Here is a 27,112-nt window from a genome sequence, read left to right on the forward strand (position 1 = left end):
TACATTTCAAACCCCCAGGGGTTTGACCAATTTTGGTACAACTGGGATGTGAAAATGGAAAATTACATTTTTTTACACAAACATGCAGTTCTGGCTCAAAATTTTTCATTTTCACAAGGAATGAAGGAGACAAAGCACCCCAAAATCTGTGCCCCAATTTCTCCCGAGTACGGCAATGCCTCACATGTGACCAAAAAATACCAGTTGGGTGCATGGCAGGACTTAGAAGGGAAGGAGTGATTTTTGGATTTTGCAGCTCAGATTCTGGTGGAATTTTGGTGGGTGCTATGTCGCATTAGCAAGACCCCCCAAGCACCAATACAGTGGAACCCCCCCACAAGTGACCCCATTTTGCAAACTACACCCCTCAGGGAATTCATCTAGGGGTATAGTGTACATTTCAAACCCCCAGGGGTTTCACCAATTTTGGTACAACTGGGATGTGAAAATGGAAAATTACATTTTTTTACACAAACATGCAGTTCTGGCTCAAAATTTTTCATTTTCACAAGGAATGAAGGAGACAAAGCACCCCAAAATCTGTGCCCCAATTTCTCCCGAGTACGGCAATGCCTCACATGTGACCAAAAAATACCAGTTGGGGGCATGGCAGGACTCAGAAGGGAAGGAGTGATTTTTGGATTTTGCAGCAAAGATTTTGGTGGAATGAATGGTGGGTGCTATGTCGCATTAGCAAGACCCCCCAAGCACCAATACAGTGGAACCCCCCCACAAGTGACCCCATTTTGCAAACTACACCCCTCAGGGAATTCATCTAGGGGTATAGTGTACATTTCAAACCCCCAGGGGTTTCATCAATTTTGGTACAACTGGGCAGTGAAAATGAAAAAAATACATTTTTTTACACAAAAATGTACTTCTGGCTCAAAATTTTTCATTTTCACAAGGAATGAAGGAGACAAAGCACCCCAAAATCTGTGCCCCCATTTCTCCAGAGTACGGCAATGCCTCACATGTGACCAAAAAATACCAGTTGGGTGCATGGCAGGACTCAGAAGGGAAGGAGTGATTTTTGGATTTTGGAGCACAGATTTTGGTGGAATGAATGGTGGGTGCTATGTTGCATTACCAATACAGTGGAACCCCCCCACAAGTGACCCCATTTTGCAAACTACACCCCTCAGGGAATTCATCTAGGGGTATAGTGTACATTTCAAACCCCCAGGGGTTTCATCAATTTTGGTACAACTGGGCAGTGAAAATGAAAAAAATACATTTTTTTACACAAAAATGTACTTCTGGCTCAAAATTTTTCATTTTCACAAGGAATGAAGGAGACAAAGCACCCCAAAATCTGTGCCCCCATTTCTCCAGAGTACGGCAATGCCTCACATGTGACCAAAAAATACCAGTTGGGTGCATGGCAGGACTCAGAAGGGAAGGAGTGATTTTTGGATTTTGGAGCACAGATTTTGGTGGAATGAATGGTGGGTGCTATGTTGCATTACCAATACAGTGGAACCCCCCCACAAGTGACCCCATTTTGCAAACTACACCCCTCAGGGAATTCATCTAGGGGTATAGTGTACATTTCAAACCCCCAGGGGTTTCATCAATTTTGGTACAACTGGGCAGTGAAAATGAAAAAAATACATTTTTTTACACAAAAATGTACTTCTGGCTCAAAATTTTTCATTTTCACAAGGAATGAAGGAGACAAAGCACCCCAAAATCTGTGCCCCCATTTCTCCAGAGTACGGCAATGCCTCACATGTGACCAAAAAATACCAGTTGGGTGCATGGCAGGACTCAGAAGGGAAGGAGTGATTTTTGGATTTTGCAGCTCAGATTCTGGTGGAATGAATGGTGGGTGCTATGTGGCATTAGCAAGACCCCCGAAGCACGGTGAAATGATGAACCTAATAATCCATAGATGTGTGGTATATTTTGAAACACTCCTTTATACATAGGCCAGGTTTGTCGGGGCAAGTTTCACAGTGGAAAATAGTATCCTTTCTTATTCCCTTTTTATAGCAAACTTTGCACCTTTTTTGTGTCCTGCCCTTTCTTGCAGTGGAGGGGATTTCGTTGGGAAAATGCTGCCCTGGTACAATACGGGGGCCAGTACTAGAAGTACTGGGGCCCTCTGCCTGCTGATTCCCAAATATTAGGCTCTTTATGACTTCCTCTTGAAAGTGCATAAATGTCCCCCTCTGGCCGGTAGAACGGAATAGCACGTAAGCGTTATACAGTGCCATCTGGATGATATACACGGCCAGCTTCTTGTACCAGATATTTGTTTTCCGCAGGGCACTGTACGGCTTCAGTACCTGATCTGAAAGATCCACTCCGCCCATGTACTTATTGTAATCTAGGATACAATTTGGTTTTGAGGTGTGGGTACTGGTACCTCGTACAGGGATGGAGGTGGTACTGTCTCCATGAATTGTTGTCAGTATAAGGACATCCCTCTTGTCCTTATATTTGACCAACAACATATTTTCGGTGCATATTCCCCTGCTTTCACCCCTTCTCATTACTTGGGCAATGTGCGTTTTGGGGAGGCCTCTTTGGTTCTTGCGCACAGTACCGCAAGCTGCTGTACCTCTTGAACCAAGGGCCTTAAACAGGGGGATGCTGGTGTAAAAGTTATCCACATAGAGGTGATAACCCTTATCCAGGAAGGGGTGCATTAAATCCCAGACAATTTTTCCACTAACACCTACGAGGGAGGGGGGGCATTCTGGTGGTTCAATTCTTGAATCCTTCCCTTCATATACCCTAAACTTGTGGGTGTACCCTGTGGTGCTTTCACACAGCTTATACATTTTTATGCCATACCTTGCCCTCTTACTGGGAAGGTACTGGCGGAATTTAACCCTTCCTTTAAAATGTATAAGGGACTCGTCGATACTAATACATTTATCAGGGATGTATAGCTCTGCAAATTTGGCACTGAAATGATCAATGACCGGCCTGACTTTGAATAGCCTGTCAAAGGTGGGATCATCTCTGGGTGGGCACTGTGCATTATCGGTGTAATGTATAAATTTATGGATTGCCTCAAAACGAGCCCGGGGCATGGCCATACGGTGAAATGGGGTGCTGTACAGAACATCTGTACTCCAATATTGCCTAATTTGTGGCTTTTTTACTATGCCCATGTGTAACACCAGACCCCAAAACGTCATCATCTCTACTGCATCTACAGGGGTCCACCTAGCAAATGATGACGTGGGGTTTTGAGCAATAAACTGCTGGGCATATAAATTAGTTTGGTCCACCATTAAATTTATAAAATCATCAGAGAAAAATAATTTGAAAAAGTCAATTTCTCTGAGACCTGTTGAATCAAATTGGATTCCTGGGATGGCCAAAAACTCAGGAACCTGGGGCTCAAAATTGTCTGGTGGTGGGGTCCATACGAGATCAATTATTGGGGGGGGGGTCTCAGCTGCTCTACGGGGGCGTCTTTGAGGGGGTCCCTCATCACCAGAGGAGGAAGAAGAGCTTAAGACGAATCCTTCAAATTCCCCGCTTGCCTCACTGGCTGTGTCAGAGTCAGAGGCAAGCATGGCATATGCCTCCTCCACTGAATACATTCTCCTGGATGACTGGGACGACATTTGGGATGACATTTGGGATGCCATTTATATTTTTGTGTTACTGGTAGTGAAATGTTTCAACACGTGTATAGTGTAGGGGGGGGGTACAAACTTTATTTCAACCAGGGGGGTATGTAGTGTGTGGTGTGTATGTAGTGCAGAAAAAAAAAATACAAAAAAAAAAAAAATTGAAGGGTTAAAAAAAAAAAAAATGGAAGGGGTTAAAAAAAAAAAAATGGAAGGGGTTAAAAAAAAAAATGGAAGGGGTTAAAAAAAAAAAAAAGGTCCTGCGCCAAAAATTGAGCACAGATGTTGGTCAGTAACGTCCGTCACTGAACAGCGCTCAAAGGCAACAGGAATTTGATCAAAAAAAAAAAAATAGATCAACCCTGTGCCGAAAAAGCTGATCAGTGATGTACGTCACTGATCAGCGCACAGTGGCCACAGGACACACACAAAATCACAGTGTGTGTAAAAAAAAAATTTAAAAAAGACCCCACAGCACTCACAAAAAATAAAAAAAAGGTGATCAGTGATGCGACACTGATTACCAGTGAGGGGCAGCAGGTGCACAACCTTTGGTGCAACTGACAGTGCAACTGGCAGCAACTGACAGGTATATATAAAAAAAAAAACCTCTGTACCCCCAAAAAGTTGCTGATCACCTCAGATATAGTGATCAGCACAAAAGGCGGGGGCAGCAGACACAAAATTTAGCACTCTCTATCACTCTCTGTCACTATCTCTCTCTATCTCTCTATCTCTCACTATCTATCACTCTATGACACTGCAGCAGCAGCACTGACAGGTATATCTATATATAAAAAAAAACCTGCGCCCCCAAAAAGTTGCTGATCAGTTAATTTATACTGATCAGCACAAAAGGGGGGGCAGCAGTCAGTTATATAAAAAATATATAGCACAATCTGTCACTATCTCTCTATCTCTCTCTATCTCTCTCTCTATCTCTCTCTCTCTATCTATAGCTCTATCACACTGCAGCAGCACAAAATATAGCACTAGGCCTCTCTATCTCTCTCTATCTCTCTCTATCTCTTTCAGTTATATAAAAAATATATAGCACAATCTGTCACTATCTCTCTCTCTCTATCTCTCTCTATCTCTCTATCTATAGCTCTATCACACTGCAGCAGCACAAAATATAGCACTAGGCCTCTCTATCTCTCTCTATCTCTCTATATCTCTTTCAGTTATATAAAAAATATATAGCACAATCTGTCACTATCTGTCACTATCTCTCTCTCTATCTCTCTCTCTCTCTATCTCTCTCTATCTCTCTATCTATCACACTGCAGCAGCACAAAATATAGCACTAGGCCTCTCTATCTCTCTCTATCTCTCTCTCTATCTAATAACTATCTAATAACTCGCAGCAGCACAAGATGTCACAGGATGTCACAAGATGTCACAAGAATAAGCAATATCTAGGCAGTGATCAGGTAAGTATTTGGATGGGTTCTGGTCAGTATTGGCGGCAGCTGGGCACGGTGACCGCACTGCACGCTATTCCAGACCGGAATGGCGTCTGCAGTGCAGTCACCGTTAGTTTAAACCCCCCTCCTTGGCTGTGATTGGTCCGTCGGTCCGACGGACCAATCACGGCCTTTGGGGGCGGGCGGGGTGAGGTGGGGTGACACCCCGCGGTGATTGGTGCTGTACTTTACAGCACCAATCACCTCCGATCCCGTGTCACCGGCGAACGTTATTCGCCGGTGACACAGAAAACGCTGTGAATGGCTGTTCACGCTGAACAGCCAATCACAGCGATCGCCGACGGGGGAGCGGCATCGCAGCCCCCCCTGGGCATGCACGGACATGTCTGCTGTCAGGGACAGCAGACATCGTCCCTCTGTCACTGCGTCTCTAGACGCAGTGACAGTTTTAAGCCATGACGTATATATACGTCAACGGTCGGGAAGTACTTCCCGGCCATGACGTATATATACGTCAAATGTCGTGAAGGGGTTAAAAACTAATGTCCAGGGCCGGCGCCACCACTAGGAAGCTCTAGGCATTTGCCTAGGGTGCCGGCAACTGGATGGCGGCAGTTTGCAGCAGGTCCCCCCCCTGGATGGAGGTGAGTGGCACTGGCGGCAAACGCAACTCCCCCCCCCCACCCCGGAGCGACTAGGCGACCGCCACCGCATCACCTGATCCCCCTTCCCACCCCTGGAGTTACTTAGCGAACACCCCCCCCCCCCCCCCCCCCCCCGTGGAATGACGCCACCGCATCACCTGGTACACTTAGCAGCACCGGACGCCGCATCACCCAGCAACCCATGCCCACCCACCCCCCCTGGAACGCCGTGGCAGCCTGCCACCACAATTACCGTCACAGGCCCCCACCCGTGTAGAGCGGCCGAATCTGAGCACCCCCCCTCCCCGGGGAGCAGGTGAGCACCGGCGCACCCAAAGCCTGCCCACCCGCCTGGGGACCTCCGGGGCCTTGCGTCGGCACTGCTCATGTCGACCTTTTTCCATGTTGACCTTTTGACCATCTCAACCTTTTTTATGTCTACCTTTTAACCATGTTGACCTTTTACCTGTCGACCTTTTGACCATGTTGACCTTTTCAATGTCGACCTTTTAACCATGTCAATCTTTTACCCGTCGACCTTTAGACCCTGTCGACCATATGACTGCCTATCATGAGGGGGACCCAATTTTTAGGACCCTCCTCCGGCCATGATTTAAAGTCATGCGATCAGGTATGAAATGTGCCCCTAGTACGGAGATACTGTGGAAGGACCTGCAAATAAAGTCATGCGTTGAACAGATGCCTCCTGGCGCATGTAACATTCAGCGATACAACCCATCCACCAGTGGCTGACTCTTACCATGTGACTGCCGCTACAAACTCCACTGGAGTCAGATGTTTCCCTGGAGGACTCTGTGCTCTCGGCCATATTTGTCAGCAACATCTGCCAGGTGAACGCTAACTAATTACCTCAGTCTCATTCCGCTCCGGGCTGCATTAATATGAAATACACAAAGGTTGTTCTGTGTGTATCTGTATACGTCTGAGGACAGTCGTTATGTCTACATAAGTGACAGAAAGACGTTATTTCCAAAAAGCAAAAATGTTTCTAAAAATATCTATGATACAGGTATTGCCGCTATAACATATAAGTAGTCCCTAGTAATGCAATGCCGGGTCTCTGCGTAAAGTGTGGGGGCTATTAGCTAAATGACGGATTAGTTGGGGGGGGAGATATATGAAATGGGGTTTCCATCGATTTAATATTGGGTTTGTTTGGGGAGGGGGAGGGGGGAGTGACATTTTTATGTTGCTCTGCTTTCCATGATGTGAATAGTACCTATTATTTTGTTGTTGGATATGCTCAAACAGCGTCAGATACACCAGCCATAGGGCCAGATTCTCTAAGCTTCAAAAGTAATAAAATGGAGAGTGATAAACAGCCAGCCAATCAGCTCCTGTCTGACATTTTTCAAACACAGTCTGTGGCATGGCAGGTAGGAGCTGATTGGCTGGTTGTTAATCACTCTCCATTTTATCACTTTTGAAGCTTAGAGAATCTGGCCCATTGTAAGAAGAAGTAGGAGACCAGCGCTGTCTACCAGCTGGCATGATGCTGTTGGGACATTACTAATTTTTTGGAACCTCAGCGGGAAGGGGGTGTCCTTGGAGACCACATGACGTGAATCCCGTCACCGTGGTGCCGCCCCCCAGCCTGTAATACTGACATTAATCGGTGGGGGGCATGGCAATGATGATTAAATCACAATGGTCTCACCCCCTTGCATGTTTCTTTGGGTAGCCCTGCCCCTGGTTCCATCCCTTTTCATGACACGCCCACCAGTCACGCCTCCTTCCCCTGTAGCTGGCTGTCCTCCGCATATTTGCGATGTGCTTGCCATAAAATAGCACTAGATATGGGACTAGACATGTTAGAGACAGCAGTCGCAGTTTTAAAATTTGCATTTTCAAATGCGATTGTGTTCGGAACTGCTCATCTCAACTGGTGAATCGACCGCCCAGAAGAGATGACGGGCGCCCACCAGAGCCATCATAAACTTATTCCCAACAACCGCTAGGCCCTACAATACGCACATGTTCGCAGATGAAGGCAGAGGCTCTTGCGTTTTTTCCCCCATTCCCCATTAACTGCCCCAAATGCTCCCTCTCTGCCAGTCACTCTGTGTAGATGTTCTCAGTGCAAGAACATTGGCACAGCATACAAACATGAATTATGCCCAACGTGCTTTATTACACTGGTCCCAGCGACTAATTACAATAGTGTGAATAGCTGAGGTAAACGCAGATAACATTTTACAGCCTGATAAGCAAACAGAGAGTGAGGCCTGGCAGCGGCACACAGGACAGACTGGCAGGATTCATGGAAAGTTATACAGTGAGGGGGCGGTATGTGTGATCAGTACTTCTGTGGTGGTTGCGGAGAGAACACGGGCTGATAAATCACACGGAGGATAAAAGGACAGAAATAAAAGGAAAGGGACAATGTTTTTATTTGGACACATTAAACTAGGGAAGGCTATCGACCATCGATGATCAGAAATCATCGACGGTTTATGGCCGATGCCGAATAGTTTTGCCATCGATGGGGGGTACCAGATGGTTTCCCCCCCATCGATGTCAAACTTAAACGAATAGTTTCATTTTTGCTTTTTCACCAAGGAGCCGGTGCAAGGAGCTTAGCCCCGCCCCCATATTTTGATTGGCCCACAGGCCAATCAATCAAAGAAAATGGATGGCCATCGATATGTAAAAACATTGATGTCATCCATTGAATAGATATACATTATCGATGGTTAGTTGCACTTTTACCATCGATGGCAACCATTGATGGCAAAGGCAACAATGGCCATCCCTACATTAAACTAAGGCAGGGTTGCCTACCCTCCTGGAATGGCGAGGGTCCCAGAAATCAGGTCAACGTCCCGGCCCCCCAGAAAGGTAGGCAAGACTCCAGAATTCCAGGTAGTCTCCTGCGGTGGGGGGGTCCGTGGGAGCAAATTACGCAAATCACTCCACTGTAGCCCCGCCGTGCAATGCCTGAAATACCATCATTGCACAGAGGGGGGCGGGGCCATGAAGACACAATCATGTTGGCCACGCCCCCACACTGGTGATCCGCCGGTCGCCCCCATGGGAATGCCCATTGTTTTTAATAGGCATTCCCATGGTTATGCGGGCCGATGCCTGCTGGGGATGGGCTGCTGACGTTGCAGGACATCAGCCACCTGCCCTGTCTTCGTCTAGTTTTTGGTTTGATTCTGATCCACAAAACTCGCGGGTCTATTCGGATCTCGGAGAGGTGTTGGAATATTCTCCTCAGGGACATTACTGAGGACACGTTCCCAGCATTCCCATAGGCTGACTGTTACCTCAGCACAGAAAATGGCCGCTCTCCAAGCTGCGTGGGAAACAGGTAAACTGTTAGCGAGATGTTGTAGCATACACTGACGCTGATAGCTAGGCAACACTAGGAACCTACTTGGAATAGACGTTCTCATGTGAGAAGGGATAAATAAACCAATACATGATTTGTAAAGTGAGCAAACTGTGGGGCCAATGTTGCATGGAAAACAAGACTGTTTTGCAAACGCATACCTACAATATTTGTGCGTGGCCTAGGTAAGGAACGTGGATTCTCCAGCACTCTCTGGGCCACCCCTAGGCTTGTACATACACACAGTTTACCTGCTGTAGAGAGAGAGAGTGTGTTACCACAACTTTATCACCCCCCTGTGGAGGTGTGGGCAGCAGGGGAGAGGGGCACCAATAGCCGTAACGTTGGGGGTGAGCAGAGGGACCTTACATGCTTTCACATTGCACATGCTCTGAGTTGAACACATATGTCTACAGTGGTATGAAACGTGGTCCTATCTCCACTTGCAGCAGAAGCATTGCAGCGTCTATAATGGGTGCAATGTGTGAGGGGCCAAGACTGCACACCCTGCACTCATTTTTTCGATAAGAGACAGAGTGAGAGATGGTGTAAGGGAGATAAAGAGTGTGAGAGCGAGTGTCAGGGAAAGATAGTGATTGAGAAGGGGAGAGAGAAAGGGGGAGGTACAGGGAGTGTAATGGTGAGGAAGGAGGAGAGATAGGGAGTGAGAGGGGGTGTTAGTAAGAGACAGGAAATGACAGAGAGAGGTTTCATTTCAGGTAGAGAGAGAGGGGGAGTAAAGAGTGAAAGAGTGAGAGACTGACCGAGAGAGGGTTAGGAAGGGAAGAGAGAGAGAGAGAGAGAGAGAGAGAGAGAGAGAGAGAGAGAGAGAGAGAGAGAGAGAGAGGCAGTATGGGGAAAGAGCAAGGGAGGAGAAAAATAGAGGAGAAAGAGTGAGACTAGGGCAGAGAGAGAGAGGGCCAGATCCACTAAGCTTCAAAAGTGATAAAATGGAGAGTGAAAAATGTCAGGCAGGAGCTGATTGGTTGGTTGTTTATCAAACACAGCCTGTGACATGGCAGATAGGAGCTGATTGGCTGGCTGTTTATCAGTCTCCTTTCTCCTCAGCTCAGCTTGGCACTCTCCTGTGAGCCGGGTCTCCGCTGCTGAAGGGAGACACAGGACATTGGTGCATCCACCGTCTGCACCACAGTATATTAAAAAATGTAGGGAAAATCCTCCCCCCCCCCCCCCCAAAGGCCCAGGCCCGATATCGGCTGCACCCTCTGTAGTTACGCCACTGCTTAGGGGATTATTCTGGTTGATTTGCTCAAATGCAAATTAGCATCATTGTGAGCCACCCAGATCCTGCCTTACGAATGATGGTACGCCGGCCAACCATGTGCACGTTGCGTAGGTATGCAAGGAATCTGTCTATTTTCAGTTGGATCGCATGCACCAAGCACCAGGATGGTGCAATAGATAATGGTGGTGGATAGGGACATTGATGCACAAAACTCGGCATGTGACTGCACATCCGCACATATGCAAGTGATGATGGTACTTTGCGTCGTACTCTGTGTGCCCTGACATAGCGGTTGTGGTTTTTCGACGCACAGTTGTCCACACCCGGAAGCACTATCCCATCAGCCTTCATTCATACATACAACTTACAAACAGTAACCATAACTTTAGGGTCCACAGTTTTATAGCTGCGTAAATGAATCTTAACCCTTTGAGCGCCAAGGGAATTTGTCAAAATACAGTAGGTGTGAAAATTGCCAAGTAAACATTTTTATTCATCATAATGTCCTGTAATGATTACCTTATATAGGAAGTATAATCTTTTTTTTTTACACAACATTTTTTATTTGAATTAATATAACAAATGTGAGCGACGCCGGCATTTTTTTTTGCGGATATTTTGAACACTTCTCACAGAGATTTTGGCACTCGAAGGGTTAATATAACAACGATATTGTGCTACGTTCATATATCTATATAACATCATAAGACAGAGGTTCCTGTTGCACAGTATACCCAGCGGAGGACACTGCACGAACGCCAAATCGATCAAAGTTCAGGCGTAATGAATTGACAGCTGAAGGTACAAACGGCTTTATATGTTATAAATGAGCCCTGTGTTGACAGATCTTGCCGCTATCTGCCCCTCGCTGATGAATTGATTGGGAGGTTAACAGCTTTGCAGACTCGCCGTTCCGTGGATAAAGTCAATTACGGGATCTGATTACTGGCCAGTTGTTAATCACCTGCCAGATGCTGTTAACAGCGCGGACGATAACCCTCAATGCCCACAATCCAAGAGAACGAACTGATGTATTGCTCTTCACCACTAATGATATCATTTCTGAGCCTTGGGTTCTACTACCATAGCAAGTATGTACCATGGCCTTGGTGGCCATCTCAGGGACCTGGCAAGACAACTCTCTTCTACTGTTTCCACAGGTGCTTATTATTATTATGTACAGATGGGGCAGGCCTCTTCTTTGCTGGCGAATCGCCAGAACGTCACCGCCGGCGATCCGCCAGCAGCCTGGCTCACCATCTGACTCAGACACCCTGTCCATCTCCGCTTCAGGGAGACAGACAGGGTTAGGGGGGGGGGGGGTGCGGGCAGGCGGCGGGGACCCCAGGTGACCGCTGACAAGCCGGCGGTGACCCAGGGGAAGCGCTGGAAACGCCGTCGGAAGGGGACGCGCGCGCCTCTCGTGCACGCGCGTCCCCTTCTCGCTATACAGATGGTGGTGGGGGGTGGCGGCTGGCGTCGCCATCGCCATCCCCTGCAAAGATGGGACCTGCCCCATCTGTATATACTATTTACCAGCCAGGGGTGCCGGATGACTGTCCGACAGTCGGGATTCCGACGGTCAGTACTCCGACATCGGAATTCTGACTGCTTAAATGCCCGACAGTTGGGATCCCGACTGACAGGGGCTATTCTCCCTTGTCAACCCACAAGGGACTTTTTTGCATCCCCCCCCCTGTCAGAGCACCGGCAGTCGGCATTCCGATGTCGGGATATTGACCGCCAGTATCCCGATTGTCAGACCGCCATACCACACCCAAATGACAGAACAACGTAACCGTAATATCAGCACTGGCGGCTGTGTGCACCCATACGGAGCAACACCTGAATTGCTCTATCAGGCGCCATCTACTGGGCGCCGGGGCGCACTACACTTAATCCCCCACCCCAAAAGAGGTGGAAGCAGATTTAGGGGGTTATTCAGGTTGATTCGCAGCCTTGCGAGTCCACCAAACCCCGCCCGGCGAACGACCGCCCACCTGCCGCCCCCTCATAGTGCGGCTTCGCCTGAACAGCTGCGAATGGATGTTTTGCATAAACATCCTGGGCTGGGCGTTCCCATATGGTAATGGGGCAGGGCGGCGCCCCCCTCCCCTCTCCACACCCCCCCAACCCCCCCCCCCCCCCCCCCCCGCCGGCATGGGTGCGTCCACCCGGCGACCTCGAAAGGTCGCCGTGGGTGCACGCACCATATGCCTGCACATGCGCAGATACCCGCCTGCGCATGCGCTGACACACAACATCGGTACTGCGAATACACGCAGTACCGAACGGATCTGAATCAGGCCCTTAGCCTTTTATTATATAGGAATTTAGCAATTACCATTCTGTTTTATGAATGAGCAGAAAACACAACCACCAGGGAATTGGCCAAGGGCCCGTACAAATGGGGCTCCCATCCCACTATTCTCTATGTGTGCCCTCTGCCCAGCACCCTGCCAAGGCTGCCCAGCAATTACTGAAGCACGTGCTGCTCCTATATAGCCCCACCCATTTCCCTGATTGGATGTCAATTATGTGCCCCACTTCCCTGCCAAAGTTTGCACTGTGGCTCCACCCCATTGTGGTCTGCATAACTCCACCCACTTCCCCAATCGATCACCGCCCATGAGCCCTCTCTCCCCTTAATCCGGCTTTGGGTGTAGGTTCTACTTTGTCACATCTTCAGCAATCTCTACCATCTTATCATAAGATCCTTTAGTGGGAGGGTTTTTGGAACTCTTTCTACCACTGTAACGGAGTAACGGAACCTTGGGTGACCACTCTGCCAGGCAAAGCCAGACCTACTGAAGGGTAACATTGGATGTTTACAGACAGAGACCAATTGTTTTGTGACTTATTAAAAATGCATATTGTTGGGCTGCATTAAGTCCGCACATTTCTCCAAAGTGACCCAATTTCCAATAGCAACGTGGTTACATTTCCCATTCGCGTTGCCCCTGAGTACAGCAAGAAAAACACATTTTAACAGAATTCCGTGTAGGTTTAAAAAAAAAAATCAGAAACTCAGAATTTTACATCTCTCTCATTAAAATAATAATTGACCCAGCTCTCTGTACAGAACTCTATTATACAGTGTTTAGCAGGTTCAGTTCCATGACTGTCCGTAGGCAGCTGAACTGAAGTTATTATCCTTTCACTGCTGATCATGCTGGCCCTGTGCACAAGCCACATTGGGAAGTCCTTGTTACTGGGACACTTCTGCGCTCTCCTAGATTCCTAAACTCTGTCTGTGGCGGTGCTTTCATGAGTGTATCATAAATACATCTCCCCATGCAGAAGAGTTATATACCTGGGGGAACTCTCACACATATACCATAGAGCAACCATAGGTGCCGATTCTGCTCAAGAGCCTGAGCACCCACGGAAATTGATAAGCACCCACGGGCCTGAGTCCTGCTGCTGGGCCGTCGTATTAACTTGCTAATTTGCGGCTGCAGCACGGGCATCACCAGACCCGTTGCCTGGGAAACAGTATGTCGGGACGGTGGGAAGAGTGTATTCCATCCGCGGAGAAATACGCGGACGTGCGGTGGGCCAGCCTGTGTGTGCTGTGCGGTGCCGGAGTCTGATGCTGGCGCCGCACAGCACTCATAGCGCACACTGACTATCTCAGCAGCAACCCACCTGCTCGTGTCCCACTGCACTCCCCCTCCCTCGTCGCTGGCACAAGCACTGTAGGGGCATTTATGTACCTGCACTGTGGGGGCATTTATGTACTTGGCACTGTGGGGCCATTTATGTACTTGTCACTGCTGCCGTAATTTGAATATTGGAGACAACTGTGCTGCGTAATATAAATTGGTATTACTTTGTAGCCACGCCCCTTCCCCATGAAGCCACTCCCCTATATTTTCGTCTTGAGCACCCACCAGCAAAAACAAATCAGCACCTATGAGAGCAACAACCAACCTGTATTTTAGTTACACAGTATTCTTGTTTTATAATAACACTCCCTATATAATGCTTAAATGCCCGACAGTTGGGATCCTGACTGACAGGGGCTATTCTCCCTTGTCAACCCACAAGGGACTTTTTTGCATCCCCCCCCCCCTGTCAGAGCACCGGCAGTCGGCATTCCGATGTCGGGATATTGACCGCCAGTATCCCGATTGTCAGACCGCCATACCACACCCAAATGACAGAACAACGTAACCGTAATATCAGCACTGGCGGCTGTGTGCACCCATACGGAGCAACACCTGAATTGCTCTATCAGGCGCCATCTACTGGGCGCCGGGGCGCACTACACTTAATCCCCCACCCCAAAAGAGGTGGAAGCAGATTTAGGGGGTTATTCAGGTTGATTCGCAGCCTTGCGAGTCCACCAAACCCCGCCCGGCGAACGACCGCCCACCTGCCGCCCCCTCATAGTGCGGCTTCGCCTGAACAGCTGCGAATGGATGTTTTGCATAAACATCCTGGGCTGGGCGTTCCCATATGGTAATGGGGCAGGGCGGCGCCCCCCTCCCCTCTCCACCCCCCCCCAACCCCCCCCCCCCCCCCCCGCCGGCATGGGTGCGTCCACCCGGCGACCTCGAAAGGTCGCCGTGGGTGCACGCACCATATGCCTGCACATGCGCAGATACCCGCCTGCGCATGCGCTGACACACAACATCGGTACTGCGAATACACGCAGTACCGAACGGATCTGAATCAGGCCCTTAGCCTTTTATTATATAGGAATTTAGCAATTACCATCCTGTTTTGTGAATGAGCAGAAAACACAACCACCAGGGAATTGGCCAAGGGCCCGTACAAATGGGGCTCCCATCCCACTATTCTCTATGTGTGCCCTCTGCCCAGCACCCTGCCAAGGCTGCCCAGCAATTACTGAAGCACGTGCTGCTCCTATATAGCCCCACCCATTTCCCTGATTGGATGTCAATTATGTGCCCCACTTCCCTGCCAAAGTTTGCACTGTGGCTCCACCCCATTGTGGTCTGCATAACCCCACCCACTTCCCCAATCGATCACCGCCCATGTGTTCTGCCTCAAGCAGCTACCAGCATTGCTGGTGAAAATGTTGTTAATCTGACACTGTGTACAGGCTCTACAGGAGCGCAGACTGAGCAAGTAGCACTTTGAGGGGTAAATTTACTAAAGGTTATAAAAAAAATGAAAAGAGGTGATGTTGCCCGTAGCAACCAATAACATTTTGCCTTTCAAATCTCTATTGCAGCCTACCAAATGATAGACAAAATCGGATTGGTTTTTTATTTAGTAAATATACCCCTTACTACTTAATGAGTGGGTACTAAAGCTTGCCCTGGGGATCTGAGAAATCAAATCCTGTTAATGCATTCTAAGGGCTTTTGCTGTAACTACGTCTCTACCTCTATACTAGAATTGCCGGCACTTTCCTGTCTTTGCTTTTCTGTGTTCTTCATTTTATACAGAGACAAGTAATCACTATTGTATTGATCCTAAGGAGACGCAATCGCTCTTAGCAACATATTAAGTTTCGCATTTTGCATGCCAATAGGCAGTTTTACCTTTGCTATTCCCTCGATACCTATCGCTACAGGCCAATATGGTCCATAGATTGGGGTGGGGTGGGTGCAAACTGAGATGTAAATAGTCGGGAAATATGGATTGTGTATAATACATTTAAAATAATAGCTTAATAATGCCCAGATTGGAAAAGCTGTGCTACCTGAGTCATGTAAAGATCCCTCCACCCTCCTATGTCTGTTTTGGTTGGGAAGCTCTGTTGGTAGCTCGTAAAACCTGACACTCCTGTGTTTTTGCCTGTACTGCATATTATGGCCCCTTAAGCTTTCCCTCGTAGCCGATTCCTTGGGCCGGTGCAAGTCGTCCGTCGTCCTCGTCCCCTTCCCAAGGCAAATCCCCCCCGAGCCGCCCGCCCGCCGCCTGCTCCCCGCTCCCCTCTGGAGGAGTGGGGGATTTCAGCGTGGCACTACCCGCGCTCCGGGGGGGGTGAAAGGTGCGGATGATACTGCGGCATGGGGGGGGGGTTGCGAGCGATACTGAGGTGGGCGCCCGCACCCCCTGTGTCCAGGGGCAGCGTTGATTCACGGGCGGGAGTGGGGGGAGAGGGAAGACCTCTCTATGGTACCTCTCCATCGGCGGCTCAGTACCGCCCTCCAGTGGCCTAGTCCTGCCTAGTGGTGGCGCCGGCCCTGACGATTCCCCTCAGTACCATGCGAGGGGATGTGTACCAAAAATATACCACCCCTCACATGCCTCCGTTGCAGGAGAAACCATGCGACCATGACTTGATTTCTCCTGCCTTCACACCCGTGTACCCATGGGAAGGCCCAGGGGGCCGAGTTGGCCAGCCCTGACCTAGACCAGTCACTGAGCCCGGCATCTCCCAGTCCCTGCTCTAATGCGCCGGCAGCTTGCGACAGCGGGGTGAGCAGCGCCATGGATCAGATCACTAATAGAGATCTGATCTGCGGTGGCGGGTACGCACCCCCAGAGCCCTCTCTCCCCTTAATCCGGCTTTGGGTGTAGGTTCTACTTAGTCACATCTTCAGCAATCTCTACCATCTTATCATAAGATCCTTCAGTGGGAGGGTTTTTGGAACTCTTTCTACCACTGTAACGGAGTAACGGAACCTTGGGTGACCACTGTGCCAGGCAAAGCCAGACCTACTGAAGGGTAACATTGGATGTTTACAGACAGAGACCAATAGTTTTGTGACTTATTAAAAATGCATATTGTTGAGCTGCATTAAGTCCGCACATTTCTCCAAAGTGACCCAATTTCCAATAGCAACGTGGTTACATTTCCCATTCGCATTGCCCCTGAGTACAGCAAGAAAAACACATTTTCACAGAATTCCGTGTAGGTTTAAAAAAATAAAAAATCAGAAACTCAGAATTTTACATTTCTCTCTCATTAAAATAATAATTGACCCAGCTCTCTGTACAGAACTCTATTATACAGTGTTTAGCAGGTTCAGTTCCATGACTGTCCGTAGGCAGCTGAACTGAAGTTATTATCCTTTCACTGCTGATCATGCTGGCCCTGTGCACAAGTCACATTGGGAAGTCCTTGTTACTGGGACACTTCTGCGCTCTCCTAGATTCCTAAACTCTGTCTGTGGCGGTGCTTTCATGAGTGTATCATAAATACATCTCCCCATGCAGAAGATTTATATACCTGGGGGAACTATCACACATATACCGTAGAGCAACCATAGGTGCCGATTCTGCTCAAGGGCCTGAGCACCCACGGAAATTGATAAGCACCCACGGGCCTGAGTCCTGCTGCTGGGCCGTCCTATTAACTTGCTAATTTGCGGCTGCAGCACGGGCATCACCAGACCCGTTGCCTGGGAAACAGTATGTCGGGACGGTGGGAAGAGTGTATTCCATCCGCGGAGTAATACGCGGACGTGCGGTGGGCCAGCCTGTGTGTGCTGTGCGGTGCCGGAGTCTGATGCTGGCGCCGCACAGCACGCATAGCGCACACTGACTATCTCAGCAGCAACCCACCTGCTCGTGTCCCACTGCACTCCCCCTCCCTCGTCGCTGGCACAGGCACTTTATGTACTTGGCACTGTGGGGCCATTTATGTACTTGGCACTGCTGCCGTAATTTGAATATTGGAGACAACTGTGCTGTGTAATATAAATTGGTATTACTTTGTAGCCATGCCCCTTCCCCATGAAGCCACTCCCCTATATTTTTGTCTTGAGCACCCACCAGCAAAAACAAATCGGCACCTATGAGAGCAACAACCAACCTGTATTTTAGTTACACAGTATTCTAGTTTTATAATAACACTCCCTATATAATGCTGCCTCACCTTCCGCTAGTTATATATATTCTCTCTGATGCATACTTACCTACCTTAAGTGTCTCCTCTCCAGGAGAAGCCCAGAGAGGAGACTCTCTGCAGCTTTTCCCCACCCCCATTCTTATAAATGCCATGAATTTCTGGCTCTTTGGGCAGGGGGGAGGAGGTGATTCGCATCATTTTAGCCCCTCCCCAAAGAGCCACGAATGTCGGTATTTGACCGGCAGAGGTGTGGGAGCCCCCCTAAATATGGGGTTTTGCCTATCCTTCCCAGGGGCCTGGGAGGGGGACCCATTTTTCGGGACCCTCCTGGCGATTCCACATTCTGCATAACTACAGGGTCATTTGCAGACTGTTACATCTTCGCACAACTTCTCAATACTTTAATCTTCTCAGTAAAATTATTATTATTATTATTATATACCTTTATTCTCCCTAATTTAATAATAATTTTTCCTTAAACTGCACAGAAAAAGATGCACCCTCCCAATCCTACAGGGAGCTTTACTGGCTAGTGCTCCTGCGTATACTTAATTATCATGCCGATCAGTCGGTGGGCTTTTTTCAGCTTGGATTGCTAATTAGAGAAAAAGCAGTTGTCATTATCAGACGATCGGGGTCATCGTTAAGGATATAGGGGGGATGCTCTAACATCCGCGCCCCCTTACCGCCACCCATCGCCGGCTACCGCAAACATAAGTATCGCATATGCTCTAACATATGCGATAATTATGGCAAAGGACAGCTCTTGCGTTAAGAGCTGTCCTTTACGGTGGGAGACAATGGTTCCCACAGGGACCCAGCGGCTCCCTCCATTACCCGGTGCTGCTGCTGCGCCGGGCTCTCCTCCTCCCTGCACCCGGAAGAGGATCATAGTGCATGGAGGAGGTCACAGGTCCGGGCAGCACAGCTCTGTGCTGCCTGGACACAGGTGAGGGGGGGGGTCTGTGCGGGGCGGCGGGGGTCGTTGCAGGGTGGCGGTGGGTCAGTGCGGGGCGGCGAGTCGCATTAGAAGCCCATAGGCTTCTATGGGGCATCGCCAGATTTTTATGGCGATGCCCCCCCCCCCCCCGTCACGATAACCCGGCGGGGGATGCTTAGAACATCCCAAAATGCGGTAAAAACCCTGATAACGGGGCATTTACCGCATTTTTACTTTAGAGAATCTCCCCCATAGTATGTACACACTAAAAGATATGCATGGTGATATCTTTAATGGTATCATAATCATGCATCATGCATCATGCAAATCAATCATAAAAATTGTATATGTGTGTACCCAGCTTTACACTTTTTTAGTTTGGTGAAAAATGGTCCATTCTATGTAATGTTTATTTCCCATTACAGCGCAGTCTGTACAGTATTCTTGCAGAAGAAGTTTGATAAACGCTATGGCACCAGTTTATGTGACACATTACTTAACCATAAAACTTTAAACTTCTTCCCTTTTTGTTTCCTTCTGCCAGCTACCGAGCCTCAAACAAACCCTGATGGAGCAAGACGTGGAGAGTCCCATCTCCGTACGGCCACAGAAGCTCCCCAAGCAAGCCCGGGAGGACCACGTTAAACAAAAATGCGCAAAACGGAAAATCCAGAGATACGTTCGCAAGGATGGAAAATGCAACGTTCACCATGGGAACGTGAGGGAAACCTACCGATACCTAAGTGACATCTTCACAACTCTGGTGGATCTGAAATGGAGGTTAAACCTATTAATATTTGTCATGGTTTACACTATAACGTGGCTGTTCTTTGGGATGATATGGTGGCTTATAGCATATATACGAGGAGATCTGGAGCATTTGCAAGACAAAGACTGGAATCCGTGTGTGGATAACCTCAACGGGTTCGTTTCCGCCTTTTTATTCTCAATAGAGACAGAGACCACTATCGGCTATGGATATAGGGTCATCACGGATAAGTGTCCGGAAGGTATCATACTTCTTTTAGTACAGTCCGTTCTAGGTTCCATTGTGAATGCCTTTATGGTTGGCTGCATGTTTGTAAAAATTTCCCAGCCGAAAAAGAGGGCCGAGACCTTGGTCTTTTCGACCAACGCTGTCATCGCCATGAGGGATGGGAAACTGTGTCTGATGTTCCGGGTGGGAGATCTCAGGAACTCTCATATTGTGGAGGCATCAATCAGAGCCAAACTGATCAAATCCAAACAGACAAAGGAGGGCGAGTTCATACCACTGAACCAGACGGACATCAATGTCGGGTACGATACCGGGGACGACCGCCTGTTTTTGGTTTCCCCTCTTATTATATGCCATGAAATCAATGAACACAGCCCGTTCTGGGATATATCAAAAGCTCAGTTACCAAAAGAAGACCTCGAGATCGTGGTTATATTGGAAGGAATGGTGGAAGCGACAGGTAAAAACTAATTGGTGTTTTTAATTATACTATATTGTGTTTATTTCTAGGAGCTAGATTTACTAAGCGGCAGCTGCAAGCCACCGGTTCTAAGCTGTCTTGGCCCCGAAATATGAAACAGAAATAATATTCAATACAAAGCACTTGTTATTAATATTGCTTAGTAGATATAGCTCAAGGTCTGGATCATTTCTTTCGTATTGCCCGTTCATACCGCACAACATTCTGATAGCTGCAGGAGTTAAGGCCAGTGGATGGAATTTGGGGGCATGGCCTAGCACTAAGGGGGTGTGACCTACGCATTGCAATGCTGTGAGCCACTGGCCATGCCTCCAGAGTGGCAAAAAAGGGGGAGTATCCTTATGGGAACTTTGCGAGTATATATCACACCCACTTGCCACTAGACCGCCCCCCAAAATTTCAGACTCGCTTTCCGTCCCTCACATGTTGGGAGGTATGAGGAATTGTAGATTGGGCAAGGCTCCCAATCTTGCTATCAGAGACTTTAGATTTAGGCACTGATGCTTAGTGTGGCACACCAACACCCTAGTTACCACCCAGATACGGACATGGAAATTTCATGGCTCTACGTTGTTACATTCCAACTCTGCATAGCAGAGCAGTAACCAGAGCATCCAGCATACTCACACTGAAAGCATTTTGGGCGGTATTCAGTTGTTTTTCACCAGAATTTCAGCACGCTATCCACGGGGACGGTGAGCTGAAATGCACAAATGCATGGTTAAACCTGGCCATAATGAGTGGGATATGCACACAAAAAAAGACAATTGAATATCGCGCTACATTCTCCCGTCACTCTAGACAGAAGATCGGGCGCAATATAACAATTAATTACCACCCTTTGAGTCCGATTCCATTGGTGTGTCCACCTGTGAACTAGGCCTTGTATCTTGGGAACTTTGCACCTGCATGTAATGACTTAGTGGTAGATTTACTAAGCCGTGATATGTCTTAGCTGCCACAAGGGCTAAACCTGGCAGTATTTTATTTTTGTTACCATCTGAAATCCATCGGTCGAACTCTCAAACAAACCACGGCTTATTAACTCTATAACCTGATTTTAACCCTGTCAGCGCCAACCATAACCAGAAGCCATAGCCAATGGTAACTTATATGGGGAAGACAGATAATGTACATAGAACACTTTTTTAAATTTAAATTTTTTTATATATTTTTTACATTTATTTTTCTATGAGCTGTGAAGTGAGAGCTGATTGCGGGGCCTGATTATGTAAGATGATAAAGCCAGGGAGTGCTCAGCGAAGCAGAGCGAATTTATGCTTAGCTTTGGGAGAGGCTATGGAGGGAATCGAGTGTTTCATCGTATACGGCTGAGAACTGACATGCTGCGAGAGGGAGATATGAACCAGTGAGACTGGCAAAATTCCGATACAGATAAGACGCGGACAAAAAGGTAGTAAGAGGCACAGCACACATCAGCCGGAATGCCAATAAAATATCAATATAGTATACTTACACATATATATATATATATACACCCCCATATATATATATATATATATATATATATATATATATATATATATTAGAGATGTGCGGGCTCGGATATCAGAGATCCGAGCCCCCACGGACGTCATCATTCCGAGCCCGATTCCGAGCAGCGCTCGGAGATTCCCGCCTGACTCGGTCCGTCCGCGTGATTAGAACGTCATCTCCCGGCGTCGGATTTCGCGAGGCTTTATAAGCAGCTGCCGCGCCCCCGCCATCTTCACTCCAGTTAAGTAGTGGGTTGGGAGAGGGTGTGTTGGTGCTGCTGCTGGGGCTTAAACTTGAGCTTGTCCTTGAGCTTTTGCAATCGCTGGTGCTGTCTCTCAGTGCTGCTGTGTAGTAGTCTAACTGTGTACTTGTAGTACTACTGTCTCCTCTGTGCGGTCTACCTCTGGTGTGCTGTGCTGCCTGTAATTGATTATTTTATTTGCTGGGGCTGTCTCCCTCAGTGCTGCTGTGTACTCTGTTCTCAGCTTAGGACAACAGTCTAACTGTGTACTTGTAGTACTACTGTCTCCTCTGTGCGGTCTACCTCTGGTGAACTGTGCTGTAATTAATTATTTTATTTGCTAGGGCTGTCTCCCTCAGTGCTGCTGTGTACTATGTTCTCCTCTGCTTAGGAGAACAGTCTAACTGTGTACCTGCCTGTAGTACTGTCTCCTCTGTGCTGGGGCATACCTCTGGTGCTGTGCTGTGCCATTTATTATATATATAATTATTAATTAATTATATTAAATATAAATATATATATAGTCCACTGGTGCTGCACTGCTGCCTGCACTGAATCTGCCAGTCTGGCGGTCTGTGGTCTGGGGCTCACTGGCTAATAAATAATTAAATACTGCCTGCCTAATAAATAATTAAATACTGCCGTATATCTCTACCTTTGTGGTCTGGGGCTCACTGCCTATACTGCCGTATGTACCGTCTGGTCTGGGGCTCACTGGCTAATAAATAATTAAATACTGCTGTATATCTCTACCTTTGTGGTCTGGGGCTCACTGGCTATACTGCCGTATGTACCGTCTGGTCTGGGGCTCACTGGCTAATAAATAATTAAATACTGCCTGCCTAATAAATAATTAAATACTGCCGTATATCTCTACCTTTGTGGTCTGGGGGTCACTGGCTATACTGCCGTATGTACCGTCTGGTCTGGGGCTCACTGGTTAATAAATAATTAAATACTGCCTGCCTAATAAATAATTAAATACTGCCGTATATCTCTACCTTTGTGGTCTGGGGCTCACTGCCTATACTGCCGTATGTACCGTCTGGTCTGGGGCTCACTGGCTAATAAATAATTAAATACTGCCGTATATCTCTACCTTTGTGGTCTGGGGCTCACTGGCTATACTGCCGTATGTACCGTCTGGTCTGGGGCTCACTGGCTAATAAATAATTAAATACTGCCTGCCTAATAAATAATTAAATACTGCCGTATATCTCTACCTTTGTGGTCTGGGGGTCACTGGCTATACTGCCGTATGTACCGTCTGGTCTGGGGCTCACTGGTTAATAAATAATTAAATACTGCCTGCCTAATAAATAATTAAATACTGCCGTATATCTCTACCTTTGTGGTCTGGGGCTCACTGCCTATACTGCCGTATGTACCGTCTGGTCTGGGGCTCACTGGCTAATAAATAATTAAATACTGCCGTATATCTCTACCTTTGTGGTCTGGGGCTCACTGGCTATACTGCCGTATGTACCGTCTGGTCTTGGGGCTCACTGGCTAATAAATAATTAAATACTACCGTATATCTCTACCTTTGTGGTCTGGGGCTCACTGGCTATACTGCCGTATGTACCGTCTGGTCTGTGGCTCACCGGCTAATAAATAATTAAATACTGCCTGCCTAATAAATAATTAAATACTGCCGTATATCTCTACCTTTGTGGTCTGGGGCTCACTGGCTATACTGCCGTATGTACCGTCTGGTCTGGGGCTCACTGGCTAATAAATAATTAAATACTGCCATATATCTCTACCTTTGTGGTCTGGGGCTCACTGGCTATACTGCCGTATGTACCGTCTGGTCTGGGGCTCACCGGCTAAAAAATAATTAAATACTGCCTGCCTAATAAATAATTAAATACTGCCATATATCTCTACCTTTGTGGTCTGGGGCTGACTGGCTATACTGCCGTATGTACCGTCTGGTCTGGGGCTCACTGGCTAATAAATAATTAAATACTGCCGTATATCTCTACCTTTGTGGTCTGGGGCTCACTGGCTATACTGCCGTATGTACCGTCTGGTCTGGGGCTCACCGGCTAATAAATAATTAAATACTGCCTGCCTAATAAATAATTAAATACTGCCGTATATCTCTACCTTTGTGGTCTGGGGCTCACTGGCTATACTGCCGTATGTACCGTCTGGTCTGGGGCTCACTGGCTAATAAATAATTAAATACTGCCATATATCTCTACCTTTGTGGTCTGGGGCTCACTGGCTATACTGCCGTATGTACCGTCTGGTCTGGGGCTCACCGGCTAAAAAATAATTAAATACTGCCTGCCTAATAAATAATTAAATACTGCCATATATCTCTACCTTTGTGGTCTGGGGCTGACTGGCTATACTGCCGTATGTACCGTCTGGTCTGGGGCTCACTGGCTAATAAATAATTAAATACTGCCGTATATCTCTACCTTTGTGGTCTGGGGCTCACTGGCTATACTGCCGTATGTACCGTCTGGTCTGGGGCTCACCGGCTAATAAATAATTAAATACTGCCTGCCTAATAAATAATTAAATACTGCCGTATATCTCTACCTTTGTGGTCTGGGGCTCACTGCCTAAATACTGCCGTATATCATTATCTACCTGTCTGGTCTGGGGCTCTCTGCCTAATACTGACGTACCTGTCTGGTGTGTGGCTCACTGCCTAATACTGCTGTATCTGTATAACTGCCTGCTGGTGCATACTCACTGACATATATAATTGCACACCAGTGGCGCTGTTCTGTGACATAACTCCACAATAATAATGGAGATCCAAAATATGGAGGTTAACAAACAAAGGAAAGATGAAGATGCACTTCCTCATAGTTCTGAAGCTGCTGCCACTAGTCATGACATAGGCGATGAAATGCCAACAACGTCGTCTGCCACGGCCGATGCCCAGTGTGAAGGCAGAGGGCATGTACAATTGAAACCAAACTTCCGTAAAAGGAATAAAACTATGAAATGTAAATCGTTGGAAGAGAAACTTAAACTTGGCAATATGCCATTTACGACACGGAGTGGCAAGGAACGTCTAAGGCCATGGCCTAACTTCATGACTAGTGGTGCAGCTTCAGATGACGAGGAAAGTCCTCCTCCTCCTCTCTCCCCGCCCAATAGGAAATCAAAGAGAGTTAGGCTGACACCGACTCAAAAAAGTCTGACAAAATTTCTGAAAAAGAAACAGAAAAAAATTCAGAAAATAAATCTGGAAATAACTCATCCTTCTAAAGACATATCCCAAATCCCCACAGAGAGTCCGAGGGTGGCGGTGGTTGTGATGCCGGACCTTCCTATCACTGTACGTGAAGAGGTGGCTCCTTCCACCATTTGCAGTATGCCCTCTGCATATGCTGGAAGGATGACCCACAGTCTAGTTCCAGATTTTATTAGTGAAGATGATGTTGTACACCAGGAGGAGGATATTGATGTAGCTGTCACTGAGGAGGAAGTTGTCGAGGAGGATGGAGACTTGGTTTGCTTAAATGACGCACCAGGGGGGAATGAGGCACCTGTGGTGGAAAAAGTTGTTGTCCATGGGATGAAAAAGCCCATCGTCATGCCTGGACAAAGGACCAATAAATCCACCTCTGCGGTCTGGAATTTTTTTTATCCGCATCCGGACAACAAAAGTATTGCCATTTGTAGCTTATGTAAAACTCCAATAAGCAGGGGTAAGGATCTTGCCCACCTAGGGACAACCTCCCTTCAACGTCACCTAAAGAAGCGTCATGGTTCAGTGTTTAGTCCAGAAAGTGCGGCTAGCAGTCCAGCGACACCTAAATCACTTGGTCCTCCTTTTGGAGCCAAATGCCTGAAAAGCACACCACCAACTCCCTCCTCGACAAATTCCTCCTCGATCCGGATAGGGGGGAGTCCTGCAGTCCATCTCACCTGCATGAATGACTCCATAGATTCCTCCGGAGGATCCTGCAGCACTACGCCTACTACTACTACTACTGCCGCTGCTGCTGCTGCTCCTGGAAGTCAGAGGGGAAGTCAGTCATCATCCCAGAGGGGAAGTCGTAAGACCGCTACGTCTTTCACTAAGCAATTGACCGTCCAACAGTCATTTTCCATGAGGATGAAATACGACAGCAGTCATCCTATGGCAAAGCGGATAACTGCGGCCTTGACAGCTATGTTGGTGTTAGACGTACGTCCGGTGTCCGCCATCAATGGAGTGGGATTTAAACGGTTGATGCAGGTATTGTGTCCCCGGTACCAAATCCCGTCTAGATTCCACTTCACTAGGCAGGCGATACCCGCGATGTACAGGGAGGTCAGAAAAAGTGTCCTCAGTGCCCTGAAAAATGCGGCTGTACCCACTGTACACTTAACTACAGACATGTGGACAAGTGGATCAGGGCAAACTAAGGACTATATGACTGTGACAGCCCACTGGGTAGATGCATCGCCTTCCGCAGCAGCAGCATCTCCTGCATGTCAGCTCCTTCTTAGGCAGGCTACGCTGTGTATCACCGGTTTCAAGAAGAGGCACAACGCCGACAACCTCTTAGAGAAACTGAGGGAAATCATCTCCCTGTGGCTTACCCCCCTTAGACTCTCCTGGGGATTTGTGGTGTCGGACAACGCCAGTAACATTGTGCGGGCATTAAACATGGGCAATTTCCAGCACGTGCCATGTTTTGCCCACACAATAAATTTGGTGGTGCAGCATTTCATAAAAAATGACAGGAGTGTGCAGGAGATGCTTGCGGTGGCACGCAAAATTTGCGGACACTTTCGGCATTCTGCCACAGCCTGCCGAAGGCTGGAGCGGGAGCAAAAACTCCGCAACCTGCCCTGCCATCAGCTGAAACAAGAGGTGGTGACGCGCTGGAACTCCACCCTCTATATGCTGCAGAGGATGGAGGAGCAGCAAAAGGCCATTCAAGCCTACACAGCCAC

General features: G+C 47.9%; 1 protein-coding gene across 3 annotated transcripts in view; it reads left to right on the top strand.

Annotated features, from left to right (window-relative positions):
- Nucleotides 1-27,112, top strand: part of KCNJ6 (potassium inwardly rectifying channel subfamily J member 6) — a 200,702-nt gene that overhangs the window by 126,238 nt on the left and 47,352 nt on the right. For all 3 annotated transcript variants that reach the window (XR_014470243.1, XM_083171702.1, XM_083171703.1), the window contains exon 2: nt 19,524-20,436. Coding sequence is in view for 2 of the 3 variants with exons in the window: in XM_083171702.1 (XP_083027828.1) it covers nt 19,548-20,436 (889 nt within the window). In the remaining variant the exon portion in view is untranslated. The remainder of the gene's footprint in view (nt 1-19,523; nt 20,437-27,112) is intronic.

The sequence above is a fragment of the Crinia signifera genome, chromosome 2, assembly GCF_055691185.1.
Source record: "Crinia signifera chromosome 2, ASM5569118v1, whole genome shotgun sequence".
NCBI classification, from domain to species: domain Eukaryota; kingdom Metazoa; phylum Chordata; class Amphibia; order Anura; family Myobatrachidae; genus Crinia; species Crinia signifera.